The 16,502-nt window shown below is 38.7% G+C and overlaps 2 protein-coding genes across 2 annotated transcripts; both read left to right on the forward strand.

Moving 5' to 3' along the window:
* The first annotated feature begins 4,817 nt into the window (after positions 1-4,817).
* Positions 4,818-5,300, forward strand: LOC131597448 (uncharacterized). Its single transcript, XM_058870146.1, has one exon. The coding sequence runs from the start codon at positions 4,818-4,820 to the stop codon at positions 5,298-5,300; it is 483 nt and encodes a 160-aa protein (XP_058726129.1).
* Positions 5,301-5,345: 45 nt separating this feature from the next.
* On the forward strand, positions 5,346-7,010 carry LOC131597449 (uncharacterized). The gene is made up of 3 exons (XM_058870147.1): positions 5,346-5,769; positions 5,872-6,437; positions 6,783-7,010. The coding sequence occupies exons 1-3, from the start codon at positions 5,346-5,348 to the stop codon at positions 7,008-7,010; spliced, it is 1,218 nt and encodes a 405-aa protein (XP_058726130.1).
* Positions 7,011-16,502: the final 9,492 nt, after the last annotated feature.

Below are 16,502 nucleotides of genomic sequence, written 5' to 3' on the forward strand. Positions count from 1 at the left end.
TCTAATAAAACTGGTCCCTAAACCAACATGTTTTATTTAATAATATAGGAATCCCTTTTAATGAACCTTGTCAGGCGTAGTTTTATGTTACTATTTTCCCCGAGAGCAGTTTCATTCCGTATAGGGAACTAAATGCCTCCTTAGTTGTCTGGAACTTGTTTATCTATTATTTGAACATGCTAATATTGTATATTTTCCACGATGTATTGATTTTAATATGTGGATTATTAATTGATGCATTATGTTAATATGATATTGTAGCGGGGAAAATCTGATATCGAAGCCATGGGATTGACTCGAATCAATATTCCGTTTGAAATCGCCACCACGCTTTATTTTTTCAAAGGAAAAGGGAAAAGAACGTAAAACCCAAAGTTTTGTTTTAAAAAAAAACAAGAAAGAGATCTCAGGTACGGGTGTTGATTATATGAGGGGAAGGTTTTAAGCACCCCTCATATCTGTGGTACTCCACAGGAACCTTTTTGAAAATCTGTGTGTGTGTGCTAAAAAGAGTTTGTTTTATTTTTAAAATAAGCTCAGCAAAGCGTTAAGCTTTGGGCCTACATACCTCCTCGGTGCAATGGAGAAGTCAGAGCTAATGTAGTTCCGCTTTTGGGAAAACGGTTTTAAAAAACGGATAAACACTATATCGTCGTCGGAGAGAAATACTCAGCCATTGATCTTGAGCATGAGAACAAACGAGTTCCTTGCATCGCTAATGAAAGAAGGGCTCCAACTCGGATAAAATCAACGAGTATGCCACTAGCTCTCTCACGCAGAAAAGATCTCATTATATCAATCAATTTCAAAATCGTGGGGTACAACCACTCGTTTCGACAATTAACGGTGTCTAAACTTTTGAAGAAAAGCCACTAAGGGAGAAAGATATTTTTTGAGAAAAGGTTTTGAAAAGGTTGCAAACATAAGAAGATTTTTTGAAAAAGGGAGAAGATTTTGAAAATCTAAGAAGTGGGAGGAGATGAAGAGGCTATCCTATTGCATAAAATAAAAGCTAAGGAAAGAAACGGTCTAACAAAATAAGAAGCCAACACTTGACATTAAGAGTCAAGGTAGTTTTCCCATCCTTTGAAATTATCAATACCAACACATTAACACTTGGGGATCCAGATGAACTTATTATCTTTAGCACCACTTTGCATTAAGCACATTAAGAATTCTGACGAAAATCGGGTAAAGTAACGGCTGTTTTTGGGTAAAATCCTTATCTCAATGCCTTGGAATTAACCATCAAGGGCTTTCAAGGAAATACCTGCACATACAAACAGACAACAATCCAATGCCAGACAGACAAAATAATAGCAGAGTAATAACAGAATAAGAGTCCAGAGGCACTAGGTCCATAAGTCCGAATCTCCAAAATGCTAGGGATAGTAACCAATAGTCCAAAAGAGAGCCTTATGTGTTTTTTAGATTTTGGTTGTTTATTAGTGTTTTAGCATAAAAGTAAAGTATGGTCCAAGTGGACAAAAGAAAAATAGCGGAAACATAAACATATGTCCAAGTGGACAAAGAGAAAATAGCGGAATTATAAACGTCCAAATGGACAAAGAGAAAATGGCGGAATGTAAATATGATGAAATGATAAAATAAAGCGATAAACCGAGAAATATAAAGAGCGGAGTAATAAAAGTGCGGAAATTAAAGTTAGTTGTTAGATGTTAAAGATAACCATCTTGAAACTTATCAAGTATGTTACCAAAGTTAGTAATGAAGATCGATGGTGAGTGAATGATGTACTCGGATTTAAGGTCAATGGAAACTTATCAGAAGCTTGATAAAATCATAGCGACTACACGATGAATTTCCATAAGTCATAAATCAACCGCATACAATTCTCTTCCATATTTGATCTTTTTTATTCGGGACACGAAGTATTGCGCTATGTTAAGCAGATCGCCAAGTGATTTATGTAGAAATCACCCTACAACGAGGCCGGTCAAAACTTTATGTGCTAATGCATGCGAGAGAAATGATATGTAGATCATTCTCCGAAAGCAATACCGCACGAAAAGAAAATAGGTAACGATCTAGTCTTTACTAAGAATCCATAAGAACTCTCAAAGTATTAAGACTTTCATCGATCAAAAGAAAAAAGGAGAAGAAGAAGATAAAATGCATAAAGTAAAATCAACTCACACTATCATTAATATCATTCATCTAATATTATGGATTTGGTCCTTTCAAACCTATCAACATCCTAGATCCAATGATATTAATGAAGTGGAGGAAGTAGGAAGCCAAAACAAGCATAAAAAAGGCAAAAAAACACATTCTGCCAGCAGGAAATCGATTTACCTCTGTAGGAAATCGATTTCTTGAGTGCGGAGTTCAAATTTTGAAAAAAATAAGGTGGAAATCGATTTCCTACAGAGGGAAATCGATTTCCTGCACACAGCATTCAAAAAATCAGCATTAGGAGGCATAAAACTTGACTTAAGCAAACATACAAACACCTTATGATCACACATCAATTGGAGCACGATTTTTCCATCAATTCACCATCAAATGGAACCAATATAGCATCAAAGATGCATCACACACAAGCACAAAAGAATCACATTATGATGGATGAATAAGGATGAAGAAAATTACCAAATCTTGAACAAAACTTAGATCTACTTCAAGAATCACCAACACAAATCTTGATCTCTCAACAATTGAAGAAAAAAGAGTGAAATGGATGGTGGTTTAGCTCAAAGTTTGTGAGGTTCAAGGTGTGACTCACAAACTTTATGAAAGAACAAAGAGCTTTGGTGAATTTGGTAGGGATGAGGAGAGAAATTGCAAGGGGTTTTTTGGCTCTCAAAGCTTGAGAAATGAATTTGCAATAACTTTTTTGGCTATCAAAGCTTGAGAAATGAGGGAGTAGAGACCTCTATTTATAGGATGGGAGCAAGAGTAGTGGCAATTTGGTCTTTTTGCATTTTTTAATTAGCTTGTGTTTAATTGGTGTTTAAATGGTATTTAAATGGTAAAATGGTAAAATGGGGTTAAAAAAGGTTTAATGAAGGGAATTAATTTTGATGTGGTGGAAAATTGGTAAAATGACAAAAATGATCAAATAAAATGTGATTGTTGCCAAAATGGTGTCATGCTTCCCTCTTTTTTTCAAATTTCGTCCAGGGAAATCGATTTCCTATATGGGTAAATCGATTTCCATAGTGAAATTTTCAAAAATTCCTTTTCTTGCACGATTTTGATTTCGCCCGATCTTTTTCCTGCAAAACACAAACAAAGGAAACAAAAATGCATATTTTTGGATTTTGGTTAGTATAAAACAAATTAAAGAAAATTAGGTGCTTGATAGTTCCCCTCAAAGACGAAGCGAACATAACACCGAAAAATGAAATCTCAAGATTGTGATCTTGATTAATAATTGAGATGCAAATGATGTATGATCTTAGGGTCAAAAATTGGGGTATGACAGATATGTGATGAAATATGAATATCTTGTTAATGCCCGTTGTTTCGGTTAAACAATTGGGATTATGTGCTTGTGTGATTTGGCGATTGATATGTGTGTATGCTTGAATCGAAACGGGCCGGGGGCTAGGTTGCGTTATGTCCCGGGCTTTGTGATCAATGGGATAGCCCCGATCGTGTGATCTTGGGCTCACACCTGAGCTACTGTTGCAGTGTGCTTGTGAGGGTCTTGAGGCATTTTCCCACTTGGCGTTAACACACTTGCGTGCTAGGTATGGTGGCGTTATGTGGCTAAGTAGTCCTACACATAACAGGTAAACCATCTCTAGTGATGCCATGTAGGCTATATCACTAGGCTTTCGCCCGATGGGCCCATGTGTCAAGATGGCGTATTGTACTCAGTGTTAACACACGTGCGTGAAGATGGTTAATGGGACAATGACGCCAACTAGTATAAGGTCATCTCGCGGATATTTAGGCTTGTGCCAACCCGTCTAATCATCTTGCAGTGTGCTTGTACAAGTCCCTTGACAATAGGCATGGGCGTGACTCATCGAGGGTGGGTTTTTATAACCTAGATGAGGCATTAACGCGTTCAGGATTCCCTGTATATGGATGCGGGTTTACATACTTGGTTGCTTATACAATTGTATATTTGCATTATGAGTCCAATGGTGGACTAATTGATTATTTGTTCCTTATTTGTACCGAAAGTGAGAATAACCCCGAATCAATGGTGGATTCGTTTATTTTGGATGTTCTCTTTAGATCCGAGCGGACTTTTAGGATAGGTGGACTCACTAAGATTTAGTAATCTCATCCCATTCCAAATATTTTCTTTTCAGGTGGTTCGAGACAAGATCGTGGTAAGGGCAAGATGGATTAGTTCTTTACCGATGCTTGTTGGATATTTCTTTTAGTTCCTTTATCGTGCTTTCATGTTTTCATATTTTGGGCATGTACTTATGATGTACTAATATTTTGGCCATGACATTTTTGGCTTTAGTATCTTGTACTCAAGTTGTACTCTTGTTTCCGCTGCGAATATTATGTTATTGTTGTCTTATGAACCATATTTAATACTTTAGGCATATTATTCTAGACAAATATGTGTGGGTGTTACAGTTGGTATCATAGCAGGTCGATCTTCGGCTTTGCTAAGACGCATCATAATGTAATACAATTTTGCCTCATATGTGTATAGTTAGCATGATTCCTTATGTCCTATTTATGGCATTGAGCCTGATCAACTTGATTCCATGCGTAGGACAAACAGGGAGATGGATGAGCAACACAGAGGTCCCAGAAGGCCCAGAACTAGGAATGTGGAGCCCGAGCAAGAAACCGGAGATGCAGGCGTACCTTGGCAATAGATGATGCAGCAGATGCTGCAGCAGAACCAGATAATGATGCAAATCATGCAAGGTATGCATGGACAACAACCTCCTGCTCCAGTTCCCGTTCCTCAAGCTGCAACTGGACCAGACTTTCGTGCCTTCTTCAGGATGGATCCTCTAGAGTTTGTTGGCGGACTTGATTCTCTATTGGCTCATGATTGGTTAGCTAGTATGGAGAGAGTGTTTCAGGCCATTCAATGTACTGAAGATGAAAAGGTGATCTTTGCTACTCAGAAGTTGAAGGGACCGACTCTTAGGTGGTGGAACACTGCATCTACTTATTTCACCACACAAGAGATTCCTAAGGATTGGCAACATTTCAAAGTTGCATTCTTGGAGAAGTATTTTCCTAGCAGTGTAAGGACTCAAAAGGAGCAAGAATTTCAGAACTTCAAGCAAGGCAACATGTCTGTTTCAGAATATACGGAGAAGTTCGAAGACTTGGCTGATTATTCCTAACAAGCTGTTTATGCCCCGGATGAACTATGGAAGGTTGACCAGTTCATGATTTGTTTGAGGGCTGACATAGCTCATAGTGTGTCCCAAAGAGAGTTCATTACTTATGCTGAATGTTTGAGACAATCCTACGTTGCTGAAAACAGTTTGAAGAGGGTTCAAGAAGAAAGGGACCAAAATAGAACTAACTACAAAGAACAAGGGAGAACTACTCAACACTTGAGGCCCCGTAACTCTCCGTCAAAGAAGAAGCAAGGTTATGGTGATCAAACAACTCAACCTCCTTTTTGTTATAAGTGTAAGAAGAGGCACTTTGGGGATTGCAAATCCGTTGCAGTTACTTGTTTCGAATGTGGTGAGCCAAGTCACATATCCAGATTCTGCTCCAAGAAGAAGATTCCTGAGAAGACTACGGATCGTGTGTACATTCTAGATGCAAGAAAGGCCAAGGGAAAAAACAATCTCATTGCGGGTACGTGTTATGGTAACAATCAACCTTTATGTGTTTTAGTTGATTGTGGAGCTACTCACTCCTTTATCTTTACTGAATGTGTTTATCGACTTGGTTTGGAAGTTACTTCATTACCCGAACCTATGGTCATTTCTTCGGCAACGGATGATACCGTGGAAGCTCGACTGATTTGTAAAGATTGTTCGGTGTCTTTTAATGGTCGTGACTTCCCGATTGATCTGATTTTCTTACCCCTTAAGCGGCTCGATGTCATTCTGGGGATGGATTGGTTGTCTCTAAACTTGGTGTATATTGGTTGCAAGGAGAAGGCCATATTCATTCCTGCAGAAGAGACTTCTTCTGATGATGCAATTACCAAGTTGGTAGAAGGTACGATCAACCCGGTCAATTATCTCTTTTCTCAAGAAAGATCCTTTCTTTTAGTTCTTTCCAAGGAACCTTCTGTAAGGGTGAAATTGTCTGAGATTCCGGTGGTGTGCAAATTTTCTAATGTGTTTCCTGAGGATATCACTTCTCTTCCTCCGATAAGGGAAGCGGAATTTTCAATTGATCTTGTTCCTGGAACAACCCTAGTATCCATTACTCGTTATAGGATGTCTCCTATTGAACTCAGAGAATTGAAGAGCCAGTTAGAAGAACTTCCAGCTAAGCATTTCATTCAGCCCAGTGTTTCTCCGTGGGGAGCTCCTGTTCTTTCGGTAAAGAAGAAAGACGGAAGTATGTGTTTGTGCATCGATTACCGTCAGCTGAACAAAGTTACCATAAAGAACAAATATCCATTACCGCGTATTGATGACCTCCTAGATCAGTTGAAAGGAGCCAGTGTGTTCTTGAAGATTGATCTTAGATCAGGGTACCATCAGATCCGGGTAAAGAGCTCTGATGTACCTAAGACTGCATTCAGAACTCGATATGGTCACTACGAGTTTTTAGTTATGCCATTTGGTGTGACTAATGCTCCGGCTATTTTTATGGACTACATGAATCGAATTTTCCAACCGTATCTGGATCAGTTTGTAGTGATTTTTATTGATGACATCTTGGTGTATTCTCGTACTTCCGAAGAGCATGAAGAGCATTTGCGGATTGTGTTGTCTACCCTTCGAGAGAAACAATTATACGCCAAGTTTAGTAAGTGTGAATTTTGGCTATCTGAAGTAAGTTTTCTTGGTCACGTTATCTCTGGTGGAGGCGTGGCAGTAGATCCTTCTAAAGTAGAAGCAGTGGTGAATTGGGATTGACCGAAGAGTGTGAACGAAGTCATAAGTTTCTTAGGATTGGCTGGTTACTATCAAAGATTTATCACGGGGTTTGCTAAGTTAGCCTTACCGTTGACGAAGCTTACACGAAAGGAAGTTGCTTTTGAATGGAATTCCGAGTGTGAGCAGAGTTTTCACAACTTAAGAAGAAGTTTACTACTGCACCTGTGTTAGTGATTCCGGACCCAAACTGATCATATGAAGTGTTATGCGATGCTTCTTAGAAAGGTTTAGTCGGAGTGTTGATGCAAGATGGTAAGGTGGTAGCTTATGCATCTTGGCAGTTGAGTTCTCATGAAGAGAATTGTGAATACAAGATTACACTCAAAGATGTTTTTGATTTATGGCAAACTCAAACGAGCATCCAAACAACTAGGAGGAATCGGAAAAGCAAAGCATTTGATCACTCATGAAAGCACAGGATGATCTACTATGCATATAAGTCGACTCAACACAAGCTGAACATGAAAAATGCAGAAAATCAGCAGTTAGGTCGACCTACTGTCAACCCAGGTCGACCTAAAATGAAGAAAAATCCATATACTTCTGCTAGGTCGACTCACAGACTTTTTAGGTCGACGTAAAATGAAGAAATCTTCATATCAGTCTGCTAGGTCGACCTACATAACAATTAGGTCGACCTAATCTGAGAAAATGTTCCCAGAACGCATCAGAAGAGGATTCTGGTCGACCTACTCCTTCAACAGGTCGACCTAACTGGGAGCAAACTTCAGCAAGCACTGCTAGGTCGACCTAACCTCTACAAGAGGTCGACCTAACTGACCAAGAAAGTTCAAAATTCAGCTTCTCTTGGTTCCAACTGTCATGCAATCATATATATTGTGCAAAGGTTAATTATTTAACAACACCAACGACTGAAAGATACATAAACGCTTCTCATCTTCGTTCTTCGTCATCTCCAACACAATTACACATAATCATTCTTGCGTTGCGGGTTAGTGATGAGTTCGATAACGTCCATGGAACGGAATTGAAGATTCCTAGTGGGTGAAGGTTTGTGGGGTTTGTTGGTGAATAAAATCTGCGGGTTTTGTCCTCCACGACGGGTGGTTCTTGGGGGTTTTTATCAAGAGGCGTTCATTGAGGATTCGGCTGAGTGTAACGATTGAGGAACGGGGAGTTCAAGGAATCAAGACACTGCAGAAGGGAATCGAAGTGAAGCTCTTGGATAACCTTGATCTTGCTCAAGATTAAGGGGGAAGAAGATTCAAAGGATCGACATAATTGGTTTATCGTTTATCGCTTTGTTATCTTCTTTGTATAAACTGCTTTCAACATTAATGAAAGTTTTCCCAATTTCAATTTGGAATTGGGGGCAGACGTAGTCGTAGCGAGGACGGTCGACGAACTGCCTAAACAAATATCGTGTTCTTATCGCTTTTATCTTTTCCTTTACATTCTGTTCATAATTGGTATAATTGCTAAATTGATCAATGATTCAAGTGTTAAAATTGTGAATTAAAAGTTCTGTATAAACATCACAATTCACCACATCTTGAATTAGCATCAATTTGAATATTGTCGCCAAGTGTTTGTCTTATTGCTTAATCCACCTTACTGCATTGCAAATCAAAGCTTGTCTACCTAGAACTTAATTGATATTCAATTGTGACACGTATTGATTCAATAGCATATCTCTTTATCTGTGACTTCAAATATTTTGTGGTTTTTGTAACACATATAACCCTTTGCAATAGCGGTCCGAAATAGACGCAAGTCGATTCAGAACCGCTTTCGCTATAGTCTGTAAAAATCCCGGAAAAACTGTGTAGGATCTATTCACCCCCCCTCTAGATCCTTAGGCCAGCGTCTAACAAGTGGTATCAGAGCTTGGTTAATTCCGTGCTACGTGAAACACTTATTGGAAAGATGGCTTCCGGACCTAAAGGGGCTCATAATAGAGCTCCAGTTTTCAACGGCGAAAACTACGGCTATTGGAAGGATTGTATATGTGTCCATATCAATGCAATTGATAGGAACATCTGGACAGCTATTGTCAATGGTCCATTTCAGATCACTTTGACAAATGAAGATGGTACAGTTGTTCCAAAACCAGAAAATACTTGGAATGCTGAAGATGAAAAGAAATATGCATACGATTGGAAAGCGAGAAACATTCTAATCTCAGCTCTAGGAGTTGATGAATACTATCGCGTTTCCCATTGTAGATCCGCTAAAGCTATGTGGGACACATTGCAAGTTGCCCACGAGGGAACCGATGACGTCAAACTAGCTAGGATCAATACGCTGACTCAAGAGTTCGAACTTTTCCACATGGAAGATGGTGAAACCATCGAAAGCATGCAGAAAAGATTCGTTCACCTGAAAAATCGATTAAATTCTCTTGATAGACCTGTTTCTAATGCAGTTGCTACTAACAAAATCTTAAGGTGTTTGAACAGGGAATGGCAAGCCAAAGTTACAGCAATTAAGGAAGCAAATGATCTCAACACTTTAGACATTACCACTCTTTTTGGTAAACTAGAGGAACATGAACAGCATCTTAAATGCCTTGACATGCATGAGAAAAGGTCAAAGAAAGAAAAGAACATGGAAAAGGAGGTAGAGAAGAAGTCAATAGCTCTAAAAGCTTCAAGCTCCAAGACCTCAATACGAGAGCTAGAGGATAGTGATACAAGTGATGATGAAGACTCCGATGAAGAAGAAATGGGACTGTTTGTGCGAAGATACAACAAATATCTAAAGAAAAATGGAGCAAAGCATTCTAACAAAGGATTGATCAACTTTAGAAAGCAATCAACCATTTCCAAACAATATGACAACAACAAAGGAAGAATCAAAGGGCTGTGCTTCAATTGTGGAAAAGACGGTCATTACAAACCGGATTGTCCATACCTTAAGAAAGAAAAAGAGAAGAACCAAAGAAAAGGTCATAACAAATCTAAAAGAGCCTACATAGCATGGGAAAGTGACTCATCTAGTGAAAGCTCATCAAGCGATGAAGAAGAAGTAGCAAATTTATGTCTCATGGCTCATCAGCACAAGAAAAAGAAAGCTGAAAAATGTCTTGATATTGCCGAAAGGTTGTGGTTCCTTGATAGCGGATGTTCAAGACACATGACGGGAGACATATCTCTTTTCGTTGAGTTTCAAGCAAAGAAAAAGGGTTTTGTCACCTATGGAGACAACAATAGAGGAGCCATACTTGGTAAAGGAAGTGTAGGTCTTTCGTTTAATGGTGCAGGTCCATCCACTGAAGACATTGTCCGAGATAAGGAAGACGAGAATGAAAGTAATGTAAAGAAAGATGCTGAGAAAGAGAAAGATGAGTCTCATGATGAACATAAAGAGGAAAGCATCTCTAAAAATGAAGAACTTCCAAAGGCTTGGACAAATGTGAAAGACCATCCAATTGACAACATAATAGGAGACATATGAAAAGGCGTTACGACACGCTCAAGGATAAGTAACTTCTGTCATTATTTTGCTTTTGTTTCACAAGTTGAGCCGAAAAACACTAAGGACGCATTACTTGATGAGCATTGGCTAATGGCCATGCAAGAAGAATTAAACCAATTTAAACGTAATAATGTTTGGGATTTAGTCCCTCATCCGGGAGATCATCAAGTAATCGGCACTAGATGGGTTTTTCGTAACAAACTTGATGAAAACGGCGTTATTACTAGAAACAAAGCTAGATTAGTTGCCCAAGGTTATAATCAAGAGGAAGGTATTGATTATGAAGAGACGTACGCTCCTGTAGCACGTCTCGAAGCAATTCGCCTCTTGCTTGCCTATGCTAGTTCAAAAGACTTCAAACTATTCCAAATGGATGTTAAAAGTGCCTTTCTAAATGGCTACATAAATGAAGAAGTCTATGTTGCTCAGCCACCCGGCTTTGAGAATTACATGTATCCTACTCATGTTTATAAGCTGAAACGTGCTCTTTATGGTCTTAAACAAGCCCCTCGGGCTTGGTACGAAAGATTGAGTAAATTTCTTCTTAGTCAAGGGTACTCTAGAGGTAAAGTTGACACTAATCTTTTTATTAAACGAAAGGATAAAGATGTTCTCTTAGTTCAAGTATATGTAGATGATATAATATTTGGATCGACTAATGCAAAACTTGTCAAAGATTTCTCTAAGCTTATGCAGAGTGAATTTGAGATGAGTCTCATGGGTGAACTAAACTTCTTCCTTGGCCTACAAATCAAGCAACTCAGTCATGGAACGTTTGTGAGTCAAACCAAATATTGTACAGAGCTGCTCAAGAGATTTGGAATGAGTGAGGCAAAGGAAATCAACACACCTATGGCAACAAACACTAACCTAGACAAAGATGAAAAAGGTAAAGAGGTTGATGTAAAACTGTACCGAGGTATGATAGGCTCACTATTATACCTTACCGCCTCAAGACCAGACATTATGTTTAGTGTGTGTATGTGTGCAAGATATCAATCGTGTCCAAAAGAATCTCACCTCAAGGCTGTCAAAAGAATTCTGCGCTATTTACGTGGAACTACTACTTATGGTTTATGGTATCCAAACGGAAATGATTGTCACTTGGTAGGATTCTCGGACTCAGATTTTGCTGGCTGCAAATCTGACAGAAAAAGCACCAGTGGAACATGTCATCTTTTCTCAAATTCATTGATAAGTTGGCATAGCAAGAAACAAGCATCGGTTGCATTATCTACTGCTGAAGCAGAATATGTAGCTGCAGGAAGCTGTTGTGCGCAGATATTATGGCTCAAGCAACAACTCCTTGACTTTGGCATTACGCTTGACCACATACCTATCATGTGCGACAACACAAGTGCAATAAACTTAAGCAAGAATCCTGTCCTACACTCACGTACCAAACATATTGAAATAAGGCATCACTTCCTAAGAGATCATGTAGAGAAAGGAGACGTTACACTTGAACATATAGAAAGCAAAAAGCAACTAGCCGACATATTCACCAAACCTCTAGCAACGGAGCAACACTTCAACATCCGTAGGGAATTAGGGATACTAGATATCTCTAATTTGGGCTAACTACGCTTGTTCCTCCTAATTTTATTTCTTTACTTTATTTCTATATATATTGTTTATTCTCAAGCTAACATCATTTCTTAAAGGTAGCTCTTCCTCAAGTCAATGACTAAGGACTTCCATGAACAATGACACCTATACAATGAGAAGAGGGTAACATGTTTACTGTTCACTTCCAAAAATTTTCATTGATACTGTAATATGCTATCAATTAACATGCTTATAGTGACTTTATACACATATATCTCTTACTCTTGTACACGTTTCATTTTAATATCCGACTATGCATGCTCGAGTTTTATCTATGTTTCTCTTGTTACTCTCCTACTCTGTTTCTTTGTTTCTCTTTTTTGATGTTGTCAAAGGGGGAGATAGATACAATAGATGCTGAGTGTACGGGGGAGCTTTGTGGAGAGATTGCTTGGTTGAGAAATAGATGCTGAGTGTACGGGGGAGCTTTGTGGAGAGATTGCTTGGTTGAGAAATAGATGCTGAGTGTACGGGGGAGCTTTGTGGAGAGATTGCTTGGTTGAAGAATAGATGCTGGATGTACGGGGGAGCCTTGTTGAGTCTGTGTCACTTACTACCAAAGCTTTTGACTATTGGTTTGCCATCATCAAAAAGGGGGAGTATGTGAATACAAGATTACACTCAAAGATGTTTTTGATTTATGGCAAACTCAAATGAGCATCCAAACAACTAGGAGGAATCGGAAAAGCAAAGCATTTGATCACTCATGAAAGCACAGGATGATCTACTATGCATATAAGTCGACTCAACACAAGCTGAACATGAAAAATGCAAAAAATCAACAGTTAGGTCGACCTACTGTCAACCCAGGTCGACCTAAAATGAAGAAAAATCCATATACTTCTGCTAGGTCGACTCACAGACTTTTTAGGTCGACGTAAAATGAAGAAATCTTCATATCAGTCTGCTAGGTCGACCTACATAACAATTAGGTCGACCTAATCTGAGAAAATGTTCCCAGAACGCATCAGAAGAGGATTCTGGTCGACCTACTCCTTCAACAGGTCGACCTAACTGGGAGCAAACTTCAGCAAGCACTGCTAGGTCGACCTAACCTCTACAAGAGGTCGACCTAACTGACCAAGAAAGTTCAAAATTCAGCTTCTCTTGGTTCCAACTGTCATGCAATCATATATATTGTGCAAAGGTTAATTATTCAACAACACCAACGACTGAAAGATACATAAACGCTTCTCATCTTTGTTCTTCGTCATCTCCAACACAATTACACATAATCATTCTTGCGTTGCGGGTTAGTGATGAGTTCGATAACGTCCATGGAACGGAATTGAAGATTCCTAGTGGGTGAAGGTTTGTGGGGTTTGTTGGTGAATAAAATCTGCGGGTTTTGTCCTCCACGACGGGTGGTTCTTGGGGGTTTTTATCAAGAGGCGTTCATTGAGGATTCGGCTGAGTGTAACGATTGAGGAACGGGGAGTTCAAGGAATCAAGACACTGCAGAAGGGAATCGAAGTGAAGCTCTTGGATAACCTTGATCTTGCTCAAGATTAAGGGGGAAGAAGATTCAAAGGATCGACATAATTGGTTTATCGTTTATCGCTTTGTTATCTTCTTTGTATAAACTGCTTTCAACATTAATGAAAGTTTTCCCAATTTCAATTTGGAATTGGGGGCAGACGTAGTCGTAGCGAGGACGGTCGACGAACTGCCTAAACAAATATCGTGTTCTTATCGCTTTTATCTTTTCCTTTACATTCTGTTCATAATTGGTATAATTGCTAAATTGATCAATGATTCAAGTGTTAAAATTGTGAATTAAAAGTTCTGTATAAACATCACAATTCACCACATCTTGAATTAGCATCAATTTGAATATTGTCACCAAGTGTTTGTCTTATTGCTTAATCCACCTTACTGCATTGCAAATCAAAGCTTGTCTACCTAGAACTTAATTGATATTCAATTGTGACACGTATTGATTCAATAGCATATCTCTTTATTTGTGACTTCAAATATTTTGTGGTTTTTGTAACACATATAACCCTTTGCAATAGCGGTCCGAAATAGACGCAAGTCGATTCAGAACCGCTTTCGCTATAGTCTGTAAAAATCCCGGAAAAACTGTGTAGGATCTATTCACCCCCCTCTAGATCCTTAGGCCAGCGTCTAACAAGAATTACCTGACTCATGATCTTAAGCTTGCCGCAATAGTCTTTGCGCTAAAGGTGTGGCGACATTACTTGTATGGAATTCACTTTGAGATGTTTAGTGATCATAAAAGCTTGAGATACCTTTTTGACCAGAAGGAGTTGAATATGCGTCAAAGGAGATGGATGGAATATCTCACGGATTATGATTTTGAGCTGAAGTACCATCCAGGGAAGGCTAATAAAGTGGTAGATGCCTTAAGTAGGAAGGAATTTTGAGTTGCGGAGTTGATGATATTAGAACATGGATTATTGGATAGGTTTCGAAATATTAACCTTCAGTTTGAATGGACGCCCAATGGTGTGTTGATTAGTAACTTGAGCATCCAGAATGAATTGCGAGAAAGAATTCGGATATCACAAGAGCGTGATGAACAATTGCAAGCGAGCATAGGCATGTTTGATTTCGTTAGAGCACCTGATGGAGTTATCTTGTTTAAGCAGAGAATTTGTATACCGGGTGATCTTGAATTAAAGCGTTTGATTTTGGATGAAGCACATAAGAGTAGATTTTCTATTCATCCTGGATGACCAAAATGTATCAAGACTTGAAGAAAGATTTTGGTGGCCAGGAATGAAGAAGGAAATTGCAGAGTATATAGCACAGTGTTCCATTTGACAACAAGTTAAGATTGAACATCAGAAGCCAGGAGGAATGTTACAACCACTGGAGATACCGATGTGGAAATTGTAACACCCCGTTAATTATTGTTTATTAATTTAATTATTATTTTTAATTAAATTATTAGAATTAATAATTTTTGGGAATTATTTGGAAAATGATGAAATATTGGCATTGGGCCTAGAGTGGTGGTTAGCAGTAAGGGGGTGTTAGCTAAGCAAGCCCATTATAATATTTTATTTTATTTTTCATAAAATAAAAGGAATTGGGAAAAGAGGAGGAGAAGAAAAAGAGACAGAGTCTGAGGAAAGGAAGAACACGTGAAAGAGAGAAGAGCCAAAGGGGAAGAAGACCTTCGAAGATTCGACTCTGAGGTAAGGGGGATTCTTCGGGTTAGTAATCCTTATGCGATTGTAGGTAGTAGGATTGATTAGGATTATTGTCTGTTTCAATCGTACGTGTCGGGTTTGGGAATTTGTTAGGTTTTGATGAATTTGTATGAATTACATGATTCTGTTAATACTCATGATATATGCTGTTAATACTTGTATAAAATTTGTCTGAAATATGTGATGATGTGAAATTTGATAGTATTTGGATGCTATGTTCGTATGTACCTGAAATTGGGGAAATGGGATATGGTAAATGCTGTCAAAATGGTGAATTTGGCTGTGCAGGTACGTAGGAACCGGTTCCCATGTGGGACGAATCGGTTCCCCCTTATAAAAACAGAGAGGTATGGATTCTGGGTTGCTAGGAATCGGTTCCCAGATAGGGACAACCCTGTTCCCCATAGTAAAAGTCAGAGGCGTGATTTTGGAAGCAGCCAGGAACCGGTTCCCATGTGGGACGAACCGGGTTCTGCAGCATATTTTCTAAAAATGTTTTATTTTTAAAAACCCATAACTTTTGATCCGAGTATCCGATTTATGTGCCGTTTTGGGCGTTGAGAATCTAATTAGGTGCTTTATTTGATAAAGTGATAAAATGGGCAGTTGCCGAGTTTACTTTAAAAACTCGAATTAATTGTTGATGAATTGAAACATGGTATACGTATATGTGCTTATTCATATGACTATTGATGCCTGTATTTATGTTGGTTATGGGATTATGATATCCAATGAGTGATGTTGGTATATAACATGTCGTAAATGATACATGCTTTGTGACTTTACTGTTGAGTTGTTTTAGCAATTTATTGCATGGTGTGCAATGATGATAGATGTAACAATGTATGATGATGCTGATGATTGATGATTGTGAATATTAATATGTTGTTAATATTAATATGTTGGTTATGGTGAACGTATGTGAATGATTGAATGATGCTTATACATGTACATACTTGTTGTGACGTTATTGGTACGAGGTGATAAGCGATGTTAAGCATCGGAATGATGATGATGTATGATGATGTAAGTATGTGTCATGTGTGCATTATTCATAAATCATTTGCATTGGAAGGCTAATTCCCATTGTGCGGAGATTAGCGGGAAGTCATCGTGTGCCCATGTGGGGTGTGAGCGATGAGGCAGTAGTCGTGTGCCCATGTGGGGTGTGAGCGACTAGAGGGCAGTATCAAAGAGAGAAGTCACGTGAATGTGATTCACGAATTTTGGTACCACATGCATAGTG

Source organism: Vicia villosa, linkage group LG4 (genome assembly GCF_029867415.1).
Source record: "Vicia villosa cultivar HV-30 ecotype Madison, WI linkage group LG4, Vvil1.0, whole genome shotgun sequence".
In the NCBI taxonomy this organism is placed as follows: Eukaryota; Viridiplantae; Streptophyta; class Magnoliopsida; order Fabales; family Fabaceae; genus Vicia; species Vicia villosa.